Below are 18186 nucleotides of genomic sequence, written 5' to 3'. Positions count from 1 at the left end.
GAAGGTATCCATGGAACAGAACACTGCCACAGGACGAACGTTCTATCTACAGTACCTGGAGGGGGAAGGTATCCATGGAACAGAACACTGCCACAGGACGAACGTTCTATCTACAGTACCTGGAGGGGGAAGGTATCCATGGAACAGAACACTGCCACAGGACGAACGTTTTATGTCCTCACTGAATACAGCCACCGCAACACAAGAGACAGATATTCAGAAATACTTCAGGAACCAAACATAATTATGCCACCAAATCAGCACTTTGTGTCAGGAAAGTAAGTTTTATATTGTATATTTTATACAGGTAGGTATACTGTATCTGTTAGCTAATAGGTAAGTGGACAAGGGAAAACTATAAAGTGATAATTATGTGTTTTTCCCCAAATTAGCTAAAGACATTAAGTGAGAAATATAGCAAATAAATAACGATGTAATACCATAGTAATACCAGATAGTAGCATAGTAATTGTTCAATTTAGTGCATGGAGGCCATACCTAATGGCGTTATCCCATAAAACTCAGCTTCATGGCGGAGAATGTTAATGTTTACCCCCCTACGAAGAGAAGAGAACATCAGTCAAGACCTAACCTGGCCCTATATGCTTCCCCATAATATAGACTATATACACATATTGACCTTGTATGTAAGGAGGGTCAGGTATTCTTACCTTAAGTCTAACTCTTTGGTTCGAAGGAAATTCAAGATGGGCGCAAAGGCTGTTGGGTCCCTGTCAATAAATATCTATAGGACAAGAGGGACATTTAGAAGTCATGTTTTTTTAGGGGGGGGGATAAATACCATTGGTACAGTAATATCACTGTATAAAAGAGCATAAGAGAGTACATCTGTGGAATGTTTAGTAGAAAGACTCAGAACTCAAAGCTCCAGTTTCATCCAGTAGAGATGATATTCTCCCACTCAGCAAACTGAAACACACACAGGCACATACACACACTTAACCTCTTGCTCGAGTTATCCATAAAAAAGCTCATCTCAGTTTTCGCTCTGGCTTTATCTCAACTGTGCGGCAATCCTGTAGTCCTAACGCTGTTTGATACACTGTACATTATCCAAATTGATTCGCTGGGAGATAAACATGAAGTGAACTGGGTCACCTTTCCAGAGCTGTAGCCAGATCACATCTTAGCAGAGATAGAGATGTGTGGATTGACCCACCTTGAAAAGAAAGAGTCTGGGATCCACATGAGAGTCTGTCTAGAGGTGCTGAACCTGAGGAAGGAGAGGATATACCTAAGATCAAACCGACTCAGACATATCATAACAACACAAAATGAATGAGATTCAATAACAGTGGATTGTATTGTACAATACTATTTTTCATGAATTATCATAGGTTTTCACGTTTTTCCTCATATTCATCCAGAGAGATACACAAGCCCAGGTGTAGGATATCACCACATATTGTATTCCTATGTCCAAGCCAAGGTGGGATCATGTTACAGATCAATACACACATACATTATGGAAAGTGTTTAATGTGGGATATCATGCTTGGGTAATTCATATGCTGCTGCTAACACATATGTGACTTGAACACCGTCATAAATTCGGGCAATTTACTACACATTGTTCAGACATATCCTAAAATACGTTTTGCAACAATGTAAACACGCCTTGACAATGCGGACGCGTGTGTTGCGTGCTTTTCGTGCATTTTTAGCCCGAATTCCATGTTATTGTCTGCGACATCATATCAACCTAAAAAGAAACGACCAAGCCGTCTGTCTGCCTGTCCGAGTCTGTTAATACTATCCTGCCCTCCCTGAGATCAAGCACATTGACAGTTCTTTTAGACTGAATTGGTCAATTTAAACGATGTAATACCGTGTCCCACCAACGTTCAGTTGGATAATTTCTCCCATCCCAGATGTTAAATTGTTGCCATTCGCGGCCATGTTTCCACCCCGTCCCGTGCGCGTGGGTTACTCGTAGCCAGCAGAAGCTGTAGTTCCCAGTACGTTGTAGCAATCTCCAGTTTCCCCACTTCGGCTCCTCGCTCCCCCGCGTCCTTCCAAGCCTCCATAAAATATTTCACTTCCAAGCAGCAACTGCAATTCTCCCTGCATACATAACCTAGCATAAACTACAGCTATGTGTAACCTTGTGGTAATGGACAGGCGCGTCTAACTTAGCTGTATTCACCGATATACTGGTTCCTATAGATCCATGTGTGATTTTAGTGGCGTGTATTTTAGGGTCTGGTCCGTTTTCTGTGTCGTGCGGTGACTCGATGCTGTGACCTTCTTAGATGAGGTATAATGGCGGTTGGCATCCAATATGTTGCATTACCGCCCCCAACTGAACTATAGTATAAATCCATTACACGTTGTAATACATCGTGGGAAACGGGAAAAATGTCATAAAACATATATTTTTAATTACCATACCAAATAACCCTACACTCATTAAAACCCACCACCTTATTCCACTAATTGAATCTGATCCTACCCCAGGCCAACGACCTGGAAGGAAGGGACACCACCAGTCAACACACCCTGTAACTCTTCTGAAGTCAAATCTCGTACACCCAAGTACTTCTCAGCTGCTGCCAAAACAACATCTATTTTCTGTGATTTACTTTCCATTTCTGCAGTACAGTTGATAACCATTGCTACAGAATGAACGCTAAGAAGCTAACCTTACTGAGGCATATATAACTCATAGGCCCGTCCCTCTGTGCTGGCACAAATCTACTACTCAGAAGGATCCTCTCAGCATAACTCACCCTTGACCCATCTTCCTCTACTTTCTTCACTGCCTCGGCATACAAAACCTGCCTCAGCATACAACACATGCACTTCCGATCTCCAGCAACATCGGCACCCCTACAATTGACACACAACTTTTACCACTGAAACTACACAGTCCTTTGTCTCATGCCCTCCTGCACACTTCCCACATCTTGTAATCTCCCTCCTAAACACTGGTGCAACATGACCATAAACGTAGTACCTGAAACACAGCAGTGGATTTTCCACTAAAGATCTAACAGGATAACTGAAATATCCTAACATGACTTTGTCGGGTAAAGACTCTGATTCAAAACTCAAAACGCACAGAGCGCCCACTCCCTCTGGGCGGAAGAAACACAAACTTCACAAGTCACTTCAGTTTACCTTCACCGATTTAACAGTACCCAACACCTTTTCCACCCAACCTGATACCACATTTGGATCAGCCAAAATGCCTTATCATAGTAGTTACATATTCAACCTCAGGAGGTTGTGGAAATGTGGCTTGTCCCTAAAACCCTCACAAACTTTTACAGATGCACAATTGAGAGCATCCTGTCAGGCTGTATCACCGCCTGATACTGCAACTGCACCGCCCGCAACCGCAGGGCTCAAACGCACCACCAGGGGGCAAACTACCTGCCCTCCAGGACACCTTCAGCACCCGATGTCACAGGAAGGCCCAAAGAAATCATCAAGGACGTCAACCACCCGAGCCACGGCCTGTTCCCCCCCCCAATTATCCAGAAGGCGAGGTCAGTACAGGTGCATTAAAACTGGGACAGAGAGACTGAAAAACAGCTTCTATCTTAAGGCCATTCGACTGTTAAATAGCCTTCACTAGCCAGCTTCCACCCGGTTACGCAACCCTACACCTTAGAGGCTGCTGCCCTATATACATACAGTTGAAGTCGGAAGTTTACATACACTTAGGTTGGAGTCATTTAAACTCGTTTTTAAACCACTTCACAAATTTCTTGTTAATTATCAAACTATAGTTTTGGCAAGTCGGTTAAGATATCTGCTTTGTGCATGACACAAGTAATTTTCCAACAATTGTTAACAGACAGATTTTTTCACGTATAATTCACTGTATCACAATTTCAGTAGGTCAGAAGTTTACATACTCTAAGTTGACTGTGCCTTTAAACAGCTTGGAAAATTCCAGTAAATGATGTCATGGCTTCAGAAGCTTCTGATAGGCTAATTGCGATCATTTGAGTCAATTGGAGGTGTACCTGTGGATGTATTTCAAGCCTACCTTCAAACTCAGTGCCTCTTTGCTTGACATCATGGGAAAATCAAAAGAAATCAGCCAAGACCTCCGAAAACATTGTAAACCTCCACAAGTCTGGTTCATTCTTGGGAGCAATTTCCAAATGCCTGAAGGTAACACGTTCATCTGTACAAACAATAGTACACAAGTATAAACACCACGGGACCATGCAGCCGTCATACCGCTCAGGAAGAGACACGTTCTATCTTCTAGATTTGAACGTACTTTGGTGTGAAAAGTGCAAATAAATCCCAGAACAACAGCAAAGGACCTTGTAAAGATGCTGGAGGAAACCGGTACAAAAGTATCTATATCCACAGTAAAATGAGTCCTATATCGACATAACCTGAAAGGCCGCTCAGCAAGGTAGAAGCCACTGCTCAAAAACCGGCATAAAAAAAACAGACTACAGTTTGCAACTGAACATGGGGACAAAGATCGTATTTTTTGGAGAAATGTCCTCTGGTCTGATGAAACAAAAATATAACTGTTTGGCCATAATGACCATCATTATGTTTGGAGGAGAAAGGGGGAGGCTTGCAAGCTGAAGAACACCATCCCAACCGTGAAGCACGGGGGTGGCAGCATCATGTTGTGGGGGTGCTTTGCTGCAGGAGGTACTGGTGCACTTCACAAAATAGATGGCATCATGAGGTGGATATATTGAAGCAACATCTCAATACATCATTCAGGAAGTGAAAGCTTGGTTGCAAATGAGCCTTCCAAATGGACAATGACCCCAAGCATACTTCCAAAGTTGTGGCAAAATGGCTTAAGGACAACAAAGTCAAGTTATTGGAGTGGCCATCACAAAGCCCTGACCTCAATCCTATAGAAAATATGTGGGCAGAACTGTGTGTGAGCAACGAGGCCTACAAACCTGACTCAGTTACACCAGCTCTATCAGGAGGAATGGGCCAAAATTCACCCAACTTATTGTGGGACGCTTGTGGAAGGCTACCTGAAACGTTTGACCCGAGTTAAACCATTTTAAAGGCAATGCTACCAAATACTAATTGAGTGTATGTAAACTTCTGACCCACTGGGAATGTGATGAAAGAAATAAAAACTGAAATAAATTATTCTCTCTACTATTATTCTGATATTTCACATTCTTAAAATAAAGTGGTGATCCTAACTGACCTAAGACCTGGACTTTTAACTAGGATTAAATGTAAGGAATTGTTAACTGAGTTTAAATGTATTTGGCTAAGGTGTATGTAAACTTATACTTCAACTTTTACAGTGGCTACGTTAAACGTAACTTTTTGTATCCTTGTAAGATTTTTTCTAGCCAAACATGGTTACTTTGTATCATGATGCGAATACAACATTGATAACTAAGCGCTGATAAATAAGGGGCTATTTAGCCAACAAATGCCCTAATTAATGAATGGGATAGGGTTGAGTTGGAGGTAGAGTTATCTGATCCTAGATCAGTGGTAGAGGAGCAATGTTTACCTCTCGAGCACTGAGGTATAGGTTATCAAAGCTGCGCTTTACATGCGCATTGCGTACAATGGTGGAAGTAGTTCTGATATTCTGCGAATCGGTGTCCCTCCCCCTGGCCATTTATAGATAGCTAGCTTCTAACGTTATTAGCTAGATGAATTACGCACGGTGAGGGGTTTTACAATAAATACATGTCGTCGCTTTCTTATAAGTAAGTAGCTAACCGTGTGTGTTGATATAATTGCTGGGTAACAATGGGACTATTGCTGACTTGTTAATACGCTAGCTAGCTGACAATAGCTAATAAACTGCTTGCCTAAGTTATCTTGCTAGTTCTCGAGATAGCTAGCTAACTTTGCTAACGTTAGCTAAAGTTGTGTTTTCAGCTTGTTTGTTGTTTATCGGAGTTAGTGCTTGACATTTTCTGAATGCATGTAACTGTTTATGTAGCATTTTGTAGATGAGACCAATGGTCGGGGATAACTTTACGTTTTAGTGAAAGTTGATCAATTAGCTAGCTTCTGTTAGTTTATATCTAGTGTCCTGAGTTTGGTATAGAGAGGCGTGTAAAGTTAACTTGAGTGCCCGACAGCCAATTAGCTTGCTCACTAACGTTAGCAAACTAACACAACAATTTACTTGGCTGCCTCATTAATTACAGTCCACTATAACAACTGCATAGCAAGTAAGCCACTTTTCAATTTGAATTCTGGTAAATCTCTTTTCTTTGCTGCCTTTACTGGTAACCATAGAGTTGTTGTTGAGGAGTGACAAAGCAAGTCTTGACCCAATTGGATTAGTAGTTCATAAAGAAAAGTTGAGGTCTTATTTCATATAACAGGTAAGGTATTGATTGCTATGTAAGTTGTGTGTGTGATATTAAGTGTCCCGTTTGCCTATAGTGTCTCATAGCTCCCAGGGTGTGTGAGAGAGGAGGGAGTGGAAGGGGGCGCGACTGCTACAGTTTGAGAAGAGCGAGAAAGGTGTTCTGCCTTCACACCCCCCCCAGAGGAGAAGAGTAGCATAGTCCTTCTCAGAGACCTGTATTGCTGTGATGTCAGAGGGAGACGGTAAACCCCTCCAGGTTCCGGAAGCCAAGGCAGAGACGGTAACCCCAAGTGGCCAGGGACCTGCATCTGTGTGTCCCCCTGTAACGGGGCCCCCCGCCACCACCCCCACAGAGGATGAGGAGGAGGAGAGCGAAGATGAGTCGGAGATCCTGGAGGAGAGCCCCTGCGGCCGCTGGCAGAAACGCAGAGAGGAGGTGAGATGAGAGACCATTGGACTGTCAATAACGTTTTGCAACTGTGTTTGTGAAGGTACTGAACCATGTCTCTGCCTCTGTTCTCTCCCCTAGGTGAACCAGCGGAATGTCCCAGGGATAGATGCTGCCTACCTGGCCATGGACACGGAGGAAGGGGTGGAGGTGGTCTGGAACGAGGTCATGTTCTCAGAGAGGAAGAACTTCAAGCTGCAGGAGGTGCAGTATGCCTGGCGGCGACACCAGCAGGATGCTCAGTCTGAAATCAGACCCCCAGTGTCCTTTTATTGACTCATTACTTAATCTGAACTCAAACTCAAACAGCTCAAAGCTTCCTTTCTAAGTAGCTGAATACAGGCAGCTCTGGCCTTACAATAAAATAACATCATTTTATTTATACACCACATTTCAGACATGGAATGCAACGCAATGTGTAGTTTACAGGGGGGGGGAAACTGCTTCAGACTTGCTGAGGTCATGTATTCAGTGATGAAAATAACCTGAGGTGAAGACAAAGGGGGAAAAAAGAAGAATCATTCAAATGATGTTGTTACATTGTTCCATCATTTCACTCACTTGCTTTGAGGCTTCTATCTCATGATGTAATCTGGCCTGGAGGAAGAGATAGCATTTGTTATTTCCCCCCTCCTCTCTTGTCTAGTAGAACTGTTATCTTTGTACTTGAGTGAATATCTAATGTTATATGCCTTGCACACTGATACAAACAGTTGATCCCACCAATACAGACCCTGTTTAGTTAAATGTTTACCATGTCTATCCACCTCTGTGAACAGGAGAAGGTGAAGTCTGTGTTTGACAACCTGATTCAGCTGGAACATCTCAACATCGTCAAGTTCCACAAGTACTGGGCTGACATCAATGACATCAACCGTGCCAGGGTAAGTTCTGTCTGCTACGAGAGGAGAAATCTTCCTTGTTTGGCCTGGTTGATATAATCAGGACTGAATACGAGTGAGGGAAATTATGGAACAATGTAACAACATAATTTGAATGATTCTTCTTAACTAGTTTTTTTCCTTTGTCTACACCTCAGGTTATTTTCATCACTGAGTACATGTCCTCGGGAAGTCTGAAGCAGTTTCTGAAGAAGACCAAGAAGAACCACAAGACTATGAATGAAAAGGTGCAGATATCATAATAGAATTGACCCTTCCCACCACGTCACCTACAACACAGTAGCACATCAAAGGATGCTTAGCGTATAAGAAGACGTTCAATAGTCTACATGTAACAGGAAGTATGTTTGTTTGTTCTTTAGGCCTGGAAGAGATGGTGCACCCAGATCCTCTCAGCCCTCAGGTCAGTCTTTCTCTCACACAGACCAACTCTGCCATAGCTGCAACGCTAATACCTGGACCCCATATCCAATCCAAATGGGCAGCCAGGGTCATGCTCAGTAGGCACGAAACAGGGCTGAATGTTTTAAAACCGAGTGAAATGGGGAGGTACTAATACCCGACGTTGTCAGCATTTTAAAAATTTCCATTCCAAAATATTATCCTGTGTCGTGCGCTACTGAACCTACCCTGATTTATGAGGTAAGCCAAAAAACCACAGTGCTTTACTTCTCTGCTTTCTGATGTGGCTCTGTAGTTACCTCCACTCCTGTGAGCCGCCCATCATCCACGGGAACCTGACCTGTGACACCATCTTCATCCAACACAACGGACTCATCAAGATAGGATCAGGTAGGACTCTAGTCATAGCCACTGGTTTATTATGGGCTCAGCAGCAATGTCCAGGCCAGCCCTGTATGGGTTTATCTTCCAGAGATAACATATTTATAACCGGTTATAACAGATTTATAGACTGTGTCTAACCCAGTATATCTGTGTTTTTCTCCTTCAGTGGCTCCAGACACCATCAACAACCATGTAAAGACCTGCAGAGAGGAGCAGAAAAACTTGCACTTCTTCGCCCCAGAATATGGTGGTAAAGAAGGACATTTATGGATAGGTTATATGTTTGGTTATTTGTAGGGTATAAGGAATGCATATATTCTCAGGAAATGATGGACTATTGAGTCACTCAATCCATTGTTTCCTATCTTACATTCTCTCACCTGTAGCTGTTGCAGATGTCACTACTGCAGTGGATATCTATTCCTTTGGGATGTGTGCCTTGGAGGTGAGATGCGACACTTAACATCACCGATTTCCCATGTCGATTTATCTCTGCCAGAATTTGTGATGTGATTACTCCGCATCATTTTTATGTGACGGTGTTGCGACTTGTGTTGCGTGGGTGGTGGTGATATCATTGTGTGTTGTGTAGATGGCAGTATTGGAGATCCAGGGGAATGGAGAATCTTCCTACGTCTCTCAGGAGGCCATCAACAATGCCATACAGTCACTGGAAGACCTACTGCAGAGGGTAGGAGTGTGTTTGTCTGTGTGCGTAAACATGACATAATACAGAACATTAGATAAGAACAGCTCAAGGACAGAAGTACATATATACATGCGTGCATGTATTATAAGATTTTCCCTGGAACTGTGTGTGTGATGCCATGTGTGTGTGTGTACCTTGCAGGAGTTTATCCAGACTTGTCTGGAGGCTGACCCGTTTAAGAGACCTACAGCCAGAGAGCTGCTCTTCCACCAGGCTCTGTTTGAGGTGCCCCTGTTGAAGCTGTTAGCTGCACACTGCATAGTCAGCCACCAGCGTGAGTTTTATTGTACACACATACACTCACATACTCTGTATCATCAGGCACCAGTGTGAGTCTTATCACACACTCCAGTTTGAGTCTCAAACACAAGACACACGCATTCTCACCATCAGTGTGAGTACCCCTAATCTTTTCCATACCTCTTTTAGACATGATCCCTGAGAATGCCTTAGAGGAGATCACTAAGAACATGGACCCAAACCTCATCATCGCTGAGATCAAGGAGGGTGTGCAGCTCAAGTAAGAGACAACAGTTTATACTTCAAGGAAGGCACGGTTGGTTTTTGATCTCAGGGTATTTTCTTCAGAAACCTGTGCTGATCCTGTTTCTTTCCTCATCAGACTGTCTCAGTTTCCTGCCTTGGAGCTGGATAAGTTCCTGGAGGATGTCCGGTAAGGAACTCCCCATCAACTATTGACCACGACTGGACAGATGTCTAGCATGCTCACCACTAGAGGGTGTAGTTAACCCACAGCACTCAGTACTAGACAATGATCCTGTAATGCACTACACAACCACCTGGTGGCAGTATTTGACTTGGACTGTTATTCTGCTTTGCCTGTATCTCAAATGTGTTTGTATCCAGCCCTTCCACCACTCTTACTTTTAGTTGAAGTATTGTTAGAATCTCTATTTGAAAAATGAATGAGAATACCTGCAAACTCAAGATTTGCTCCCAGAGTTTTGATTTGGCAAGCTTTTGAACAATTGGCCTTAATTAAATGTATGTAAGATTATTGCCTGTCTGTGATTTGTCCCCCCCTGATTGGTCACAAACAAATAAAATGTGTAACCCCGCTGCCCTCCCTACCCAACAGGAATGGCATCTACCCCCTGACAGCATTTGGCTTGCCCTCTCACCAGCAGCCCCAGCAGTCCCCTGTTAAGTCCCCCATTGTCACCCCTTCTGTCAAATCCCCCACCCCAGAACCTGCTGAACTAGAGACACGCAAGGTGAGTGGGGAAAGTATACAATCCACTCAATGAACTAATAATGGTAATACTACGTAATACATTTTATTTGTTGGATTCCTATCTACATTTCTTACCTTCTGCAGGTTGTTCAGATGCAGTGTAATATTGAGCCGGTGGAGGAGGGTGCAAAACATCATGTAAGTAGCGTTAATCTAATTATTTTTAGATCAGTGAATAAAAGTTAGATGACCATAGACGAGTGTGTTCTAGTGGCCAGTCACTGAATGTGTAACCGTTACATCTCCTTTCTATCCACAGCTGACACTACTGTTGAAGCTGGAGGACAAACTCAACAGACACTTAAGCTGTGACTTGTTACCCAGTAAGAACAAGAGATAGAAACACACAGACATTGATCTGGGCAGGCAGGGGCTGGAGATCAAAGTATACGAACAGCTAAAAGAAAAGGAAGACTGCACACACACTGAGATGCTATATCTATGCTATTGGCAACCCAGTGTGCTTTATTAGAACGCTTGGACCCTTGGGTCTTCTATAATAATAGCCTGACAATCCACAGCCCATATACAGCTCCCAAGGGGGCCAATAGGATTAAGTCTTACAGGATGGTCCCTCTCCTAACAGCCCAGACAGACCACAAGTCTCCATCAAACTATGTGTTATAGACAGGTGTTTGGGTAAGATAACATAACCACACAGCATTCCTTTAAACCAGGGATGGGCAAATGGCAGCCCTCAGATCAATTTAAAATATGTACAATACCAATCAAAAGTTTGGACACACTCAATTCAAGGATTTTTCTTTCTTTTACAATTGTAGAATAATAGTGAAGACATCAAAATGCTGAAATAACACATGGAATCATGTAGTAACCCAAAAAGTGTTAAACAAATATAATTTAGATTCTTCAAAGTAGCTACCATTTTCCTTGACAGCTTTGCACACTATTGGCATTCTCTCAACCAGCTTCACCGGGAATGTTTTTCCAACAGTCTTGAAAGAGTTCCCACATGCTGAGCACTTGTTGGCTGCTTTTCCTTCACTCGGCGGTCCAACTTATCCCATACATTCTCAATTGGGTTGAGGTCGGGTGATTGTGGAGGCCAGGTCATCTGATGCAGCACTCCATCACTCTCCTTGGTCAAATAGCCATTACACAGCCCGGAGGTGTGTTGTGTCATTGTCCTGTTGAAAAACAAATGATAGTTCCACTAAGCGCAAACCAGATGGGATGGCGTATCGCTGCAGAATGCTGTGGTAGCCATGCTGGTTAAGAGTGCCTTGAATTCTAAATAAATCACTGACCGTGTCACCAGCAAAGCACCGTCACCCCTCCTTCATGCCGTTCACCTACTCTGCGTCTCACAAAGACACAGTGGTTGGAACCAAAAATGTAAAATGTGGACTCATCAGACCAAAGGACAGATTTCCACTGGTCCCATGTCCATTGCTCGTGTTTCTTGGCCCAAGCAAGTCTCTTCTTATTATTGGTGTCCTTTTAGTAGTGGTTTCTTTGCAGCAATTCGACCATGAAGGCCTGATTCACGCAGTCTCCTCTGAACAGTTGATTTTGAGATGTGTTTGTTACTTGAACTCTGAAGCATTTATTTGGGCTGGTAACTCTAATGAACATATCCTCTGCAGCAGAGGTAACTCTGGGTCCCAGTTTCATCATAGCACTTGATGGTTTTTGCGACTGCACCCGAAGAAACTTTAAAAGTTCTTGAAATTTTCCGGATTGACTGACCTTCATGTCTTAAATGATGCACTGTCGTTTCTCTTTGCTTATTTGAGCTGTTCTTGCCATAATATGGACTTGGCTTTCATCTGTATACCACCCCTACCTTGTCACAACACAACTGATTGGCTCAAATGCATTAAGAAGGAAAGGAATTCCACAAATTAGCTTTTAACAAGGCACACCTGTTAATTGAAATGCATACCAGGTACCTCATGAAGCTGGTTGAGAGAATGCCAAGAGTGTGCAAAGCTGTCATCAAGGCAAAGGGTGGCTACTTTGAAGATGGTCAAATATAAAATATATAACACTTTTTTGGTTACTACATGATTCCATGTGCTATTTCATAGTGTTGATGTCTTCACTATTATTCTACAATGTAGAAAATAGTAAAAATAAAGAAAAACCCTTGAATGAGTAGGTGTGTCCAAACGTTTGACTGGTATTGTATATGTATATATTTTTTGGGGGGGGTACACTCATTCGGAGTCTCAACTTGCTGTGAGTTAGAATAGTAGAATACACAAGGTGGATGTGGGTACCAGACCTGCGAGCAACTGCTGCCCCTCATGATGAGTTCAGATATATTGTGGGCCCCATCAGTTGTCCATTCCTGCAATTAAACCATGTCAGATTTCACAATTGGAGAGATTTACAGTTATAACCCTCCCAGCTCTTGTTTCGGACTCTGTGTGTGTTGTCTGGGAATGGCACGACTTTGGCCATCCAAGCCTGTCTGTGTGTTTTTGTCTTTATGACTCCAGACACTGGCCTGCCCTAGTGTACTGTAACCCCAGCCTAACCCACACCAGTGGGGCTGCTCCTATCGCATGCATAGCTGCCACCAACAGACTGTGTGTGTGGAAATACATGCATGTGTGCCGTGTATGTGTGAAAAGTAGTGGGAGAGTCTAACGTGCAGATAAGATGGAATGGGGAGGGTGGGGGAATGCATAGGCCATATCAGGGATCCCTAGACGGTAAAAACAGGATATTATTGAACCCTGTAAGGAATAGAGGTTTAAGTCAGGGATATACATGGAACAAGTCTTTGCATGGCCAGGTGGGTGTGTCCATACACACACGGCAGGCGTCTAGTGTTGCAGGCCTGCGTGTTGAGAATGGCAGGCGTGTGTATGCTGCTGGCAGCTGCTCTCTGGGGAGGGCTGGGCACTGACACTTTCTGCAGTAGACACACATTATGCGTCTATCAGTGATGGTAAGATTATAACAGGAAGAGACTAGGCACTACGGTTTCTGTCTAAAGTCCAATGTAACTCTTGTGGTTAATGTTGGTGTTACCAACACAGTTAATTTTGCACCTAAAGGGCAACTTCACTGCTAGACAATGTGTGTGTTTCCACTGACCCTGCTGTCTGTTCTGCTTCAGATGAGAATGTACAGGAACTGGCTCTTGAGCTGGTACAACTGGGCTTCATCAGCGAGGTAAGGGTGTACTTTTGTGAGAGAGAGGAACACGTGTGTGTGTGTGTGTGTGTGTGTGTGTGTGTGTGTGTGTGTGTGTGTGTGTGTTTGTAGGGGTTCTGTGGTAGAGGTGTGTGTGTGTCAGGGTTTGTGAGAGTGTAATTGTTGTAGCTGGCATAGGAGAGGCAGTGAGTGTCCATTTAGAGGGTCACACCCTGCACCCACTTCAGCTTTCACTGACCCCTATAAACACACACCCAAATGCCAGATAGCAGCTCCTGCTCTCCACCCTACTATAGATAGGACTGTCTGTTTTTAGAGTCTCCCACTCTTACTTTGTGCCTTCAGAAAGTATTCCCATCCTTTGACTTTTCCCACATTTACAGCCTGAATTTAAAATGGATTGTCACTGGCCTACACACAATACCCCATAATGTCAAAGTGGAATTATGTTTTTTTTTATTTAGATTTTTTACAAATTAATTTTTAAATAAAAAGCTGAAATGTCTTGAGTCAGTAAGTATTCAACCCCTTTTGTTATGGAAAGCCTAAATAAGTTCAGGAGTAAAAATGTGCTTAATAACTTGCATGGATTCTCTCTGTTTGCAATAATAGTGTTTTTAACATGATTATCGACAGAAACATGGCAAACGTTTTTTATAATCAATCCTCAAGGTGTTTTGCAAATATTTATTAGATAATATATCATCCGGGACAATTGTCTTTTCAGTAGGAGCGAGAGGGAAAATGACTACCTGTCTTTTACACAAGAATCACTCTGAGAGCCCTCAGCTGGCCACTTACGCAATGTAGTCGTTTACGCTCATTCTTCAACATAAAGGTGTGAAACTACGTCAAAATGCTGTAGAGACCTTAGGGAATAGGTAGAAAAAGGAATCTGGTTGATATCCCTTTCAATGGCCAATAGGGGTGCATAGGAAGACAACGGTTTCAAAATAAGAGGCACTTCCTGATTGGATTTTCCTCAGGTTTTGCCTGCAATATCAGTTCTGTTATACTCACAAACAATATTTTGACAGTTTTGGAAACTTTAGAGTGTTTTCTATCCTAAGCTGTCAATTATATGCATATTTTAGCATCTGGTCCTGAGAAATAGGCGGTTTACTTTGGGAACGTTCTTTTTCCCAAAAATAAAAAATAGTGCCGCCTAGTTTCAAGAGGTTAATAACTTGCATGGATTCTCTCTGTGTGCAATAATAGTGTTTAACATGATTTTTGAATGACTACCTCATCTGTACCCCGCACATACAAGTATCTGTATGGTCCCTCAGTCGAGCAGTGAATTACAACCACGGGTTCAACCACAAAGACCAGGGAGGTTTTTCCAATGCCTCACAAAGAAGGGCACCTATTGGTAGATCGGTAAAAAACACTGACATTGAATATCCCTTTTAACATGGTGAAGTTATTAATTATTCTTTGGGTGGTGTGTCAATACACCCAGTCACTACATGGATATAGGTGGCCTTCTTAACTCGGTTGACGCAGAGAAAGGAAATCGCTCAGGGATTTCACCATGAGGCCAGTGGTGACTTTAAAAAGGTTACAGCTTTTAATGTGGTAGGAGGAAACTGAGGATGGATCAACAACAGTGTAGTTACTCCACAATACTATCCTAAATGACAAAGTGAAAAGGAAGAAAAACATTCAAAAATATGTATCCTGTTTGCAATAAGGCACTAAAGTAGTACTGCAAAAAATGTGGCAAAGCAATTAACTTTTTGTTCTACAAAGTGTTATGTTTGGGGCAAATCCAACACATCACTGATTACCACTCTTCATATTTTAAAGCACGGTGGTGGCTGCATCATGTTATGGGTGTGCTTGTCATCGGCGAGGACTAGGGAGTTTTTAAAATTTATTAACAAAATGGAGCTAAGAACAGGCAATATCCTAGAGGAAAACAAGGTTCAGTCCTGCTTTTCAACAGACACTGGGAGATAAATTCACCTTCAGCAGGACAAGTACCTAAAGCACAAGGCCAAATAGACACTAGTTACTAACCAAGACAACGTTGAATGTTCCTGAGTGGCCTAGTTACAGTTTTGACTTAAATCAGCTTGAAAATCTATAGCAAGATTTGAAAATGGCTGTCTAGCAATGATCAACAACTAACCTGACAGAGTTTGAACACAATCCAGGTGGAGAAAGCTCTTAGGCTGTAGTCGCTGCCAAAGGTGATTGATTCTAACATGTATTCACTCAGGGGTGTTAATACTTGTGTAAATTTCATATTTCTGTATTTAATTTTCGATAAATTTACAAAAATATCTATAAACATGTTTTCACTTCATTATGGGTTATAGTGTGTAAATGGGTGTGAAAAAAATACATTTTTATTCCATTTTGAATTCGGGCTGTAACAACAAACTGGAATAAGTCAAGGGGTATGCATACATTCTGAAGGCACTGTATATCTCTGAAGCATGGCATCCATAATATCTTCAATATGCTCAACAACATGTTAATTGATTGATTGTCCCTACAGGTGGACCAAAGCAGGATGGCCACTGTGTTAGAAGAGGCCTTCACCAAGTTCTTCAGCAGGAACGGTTCCCTCAATCCCATTACTGTGTCCTCATAACAGGATCAACATGGACCCCCACTCCATTACCTATAATACCCCCTACATGCTTGTTACAGCCCTCCCTTTCTTACCCCTAAGGATCCATGGATCCCTACTTCAGTACATATACACCTATTGGCAGGCTTAGGCCTACACCAATACCCCTGCTGGCCCCAACCACCACACATACACACGCCACACCCCCTGCCTCAGACTCTTTCACCCAAAACCTTGTGTGGTGTCTTCTATTTGTCTGGAGGACCATAGCGCCTTATTATGGGGCTGTCCGAGTCAGTCCCTCTCTGTTTAGTTCTCTCTATATACACAGTAGCAACTTCTTTTGGAAAGGAAGCCAACACAGTTATCATATGTCAGTGTTACTTGTTTGTTTGTGTTTTATATCTTTGCCATTTGCCTTCTCGGTGGCTGTATACATGCACATGCTATCCGCCTTAAAGTTCTCTGCTTCAGTGTGGTCACGCACGGCTGTGCATGAATGTCTGCAGTGAACTTACCTGTAGGTGACCATTGTAGGCTGCGTTTAGACAGCCTGCCAAATTCGGATCTTTTTTTCCACTAATTGGTCTTTTAACCAATGAAAAAGATCTGAATTGGCTATATTTATGTTACAAATGTGTCATTGTATCTTTCCCATTTTAGTTTTTTACACTCATAGTTTACTGTGGTCTCAACTGATGGAGCCAATAGTCTGGGAGGGGCTGTATTTACAGGCTGTCAGTCAAAGCAGAGGAACAAGCTGAATTATTTACTGGAGCTGTCCAATGGCTGGAGCTGTAGTTAAGAGGTGTTTGGGTGGTGAACAGTATTCATGCCTCTGATTTGTTATCACAACTTTATCTGTTCTGTAAAAAAAATATATACTTTACATTGTTTGGCAAACCTTATTTCTTATAGTGTACTTGGATAAAGAAATGGTTTCCTTTGGACGTTCCGTTGAATATTCTGGCTATTGAGAAAGTGTTTTTTTGTTGTGAACAGCAAGTAAGGGTTTTACTTTACTGTACACATCCAAAGAGGAGTTTGTATGAGGAGTAAATATATAGATATAAGTGGATAAATTGTTAATGTAGTGGCCTGGCTGTGTGACTGGTACTGCTTTAGCCAAGCTGTTGTCTTGCCAAATGCAACAATTAAATGCTGTTGAACGCAGTTAGGTAACCTGGGTCACGTTCAGTGGGACACAATGTAGTGAAATTAAAATCTGTTTTACGGTTACTGTAATATTCAATGTGCTTTTTCTTCTTTATAGTAGTCTATGTTCTGAGGAGCACTTGGGCAGTGTAGTTAGTGGTTGAGAAAGAGTGTGTGTGCGTGCGCATGAGAAGTAAGTTTGTGCTCGTGTGCCTTCTGACAAGTGTGTATCCTATGACAGCCTCTGCAATGTATGACTTTCTGTTTCCTCTTTAAATGGTTTGTATTTTCTGTTTCCTCTTTAAATTGTTTGGTATTTTCTATTTGTAAATAAATATGTAATGCACCACCTCTGCCTAAATGTCTCATTATTTACTGAATCTCCTTCCAACTGGGATGTTTAATCAGGAAGTGCTAACAGTAACTCAGTGAATACAGTTGAAGTTGGAAGTTTACATGCACTTAGGTTGGAGTCATTAAAACTCGTTTTTCAACCATTCCACAAATTTCTTGTTAACAATCTATAGTTTTGGAGGTGTACCTCTGGATGTATTTCAAGGCCTACCTTCAAACTCAGTGTGTCTGCTTGACATTATGGGAAAATAAAAAGAAATCAGCCAAAACATCAAAACAATTGTAGACCTCCACATGTCTGGTTCATTCTTGGGAGAAATTTCTAAACGCCTGAAGGTACCGTGTTGATCTGTACAAAAAATAGTACGCAAGTATAAACACCATGGGACCACGCAGCAATCATACCGCTCAGGAAGGAGATGCGTTCTGTCTCCTAGAGTTGAACGTACTTTGGTGCGAAAAGTGCAAATCAATCCCAGAACAACAGCAAAGGACCTTGTGAAGGTGCTGGAGGAAACATATCTATAGCCACAGTAAAACGAGTCCTATATCGA

The 18186-nt window shown here is 42.4% G+C and overlaps 1 protein-coding gene and 1 long non-coding RNA gene across 4 annotated transcripts; one reads left to right on the top strand and one right to left on the bottom strand.

The window, feature by feature from the left end:
- Positions 1–53: 53 nt before the first annotated feature.
- On the bottom strand, positions 54–2310 carry LOC109893972 (uncharacterized). Of its 3 annotated transcripts, none has more exons than XR_004210661.1 (6): positions 1850–2310; positions 1181–1234; positions 848–930; positions 672–745; positions 499–557; positions 54–181 (listed from the first exon to the last, which is right to left on the bottom strand). It is a non-coding gene; the product is annotated as an uncharacterized LOC109893972 (long non-coding RNA). The 3 variants fall into 3 exon arrangements; XR_002255818.2 differs by having other exon boundaries at positions 881–930; XR_004210662.1 differs by lacking the exon at positions 848–930.
- Positions 2311–5539: 3229 nt separating this feature from the next.
- Positions 5540–17627, top strand: LOC109894626 (nuclear receptor-binding protein). Its single transcript, XM_020488243.2, has 18 exons — positions 5540–5696; positions 6388–6749; positions 6843–6965; positions 7541–7645; positions 7801–7890; positions 8026–8066; positions 8361–8455; positions 8616–8699; positions 8836–8894; positions 9042–9140; positions 9300–9432; positions 9588–9678; positions 9781–9831; positions 10258–10393; positions 10498–10551; positions 10673–10736; positions 13505–13560; positions 16049–17627. The coding sequence occupies exons 2-18, from the start codon at positions 6540–6542 to the stop codon at positions 16142–16144; spliced, it is 1587 nt and encodes a 528-aa protein (XP_020343832.1). The 5' UTR covers positions 5540–5696; positions 6388–6539; the 3' UTR covers positions 16145–17627.
- The last annotated feature ends 559 nt before the right edge of the window (positions 17628–18186 follow it).

Source organism: Oncorhynchus kisutch, linkage group LG7, assembly GCF_002021735.2.
Source record: "Oncorhynchus kisutch isolate 150728-3 linkage group LG7, Okis_V2, whole genome shotgun sequence".
In the NCBI taxonomy this organism is placed as follows: domain Eukaryota; kingdom Metazoa; phylum Chordata; class Actinopteri; order Salmoniformes; family Salmonidae; genus Oncorhynchus; species Oncorhynchus kisutch.
This window is presented reverse-complemented; position numbering and strand designations above follow the sequence as displayed.

Bases quoted from the DNA above. Each gene is read 5' to 3' on its own strand.
- LOC109894626 (XM_020488243.2), top strand. From the start codon at position 6,540: ATGTCAGAGGGAGACGGTAAACCCCTCCAGGTTCCGGAAGCCAAGGCA. The intron at 8,700-8,835 runs GTAAAGAAGGAC...TCTCACCTGTAG, and splicing joins CTTCGCCCCAGAATATGGTG to CTGTTGCAGATGTCACTACT. The intron at 8,895-9,041 runs GTGAGATGCGAC...TGTGTTGTGTAG, and splicing joins TTGGGATGTGTGCCTTGGAG to ATGGCAGTATTGGAGATCCA.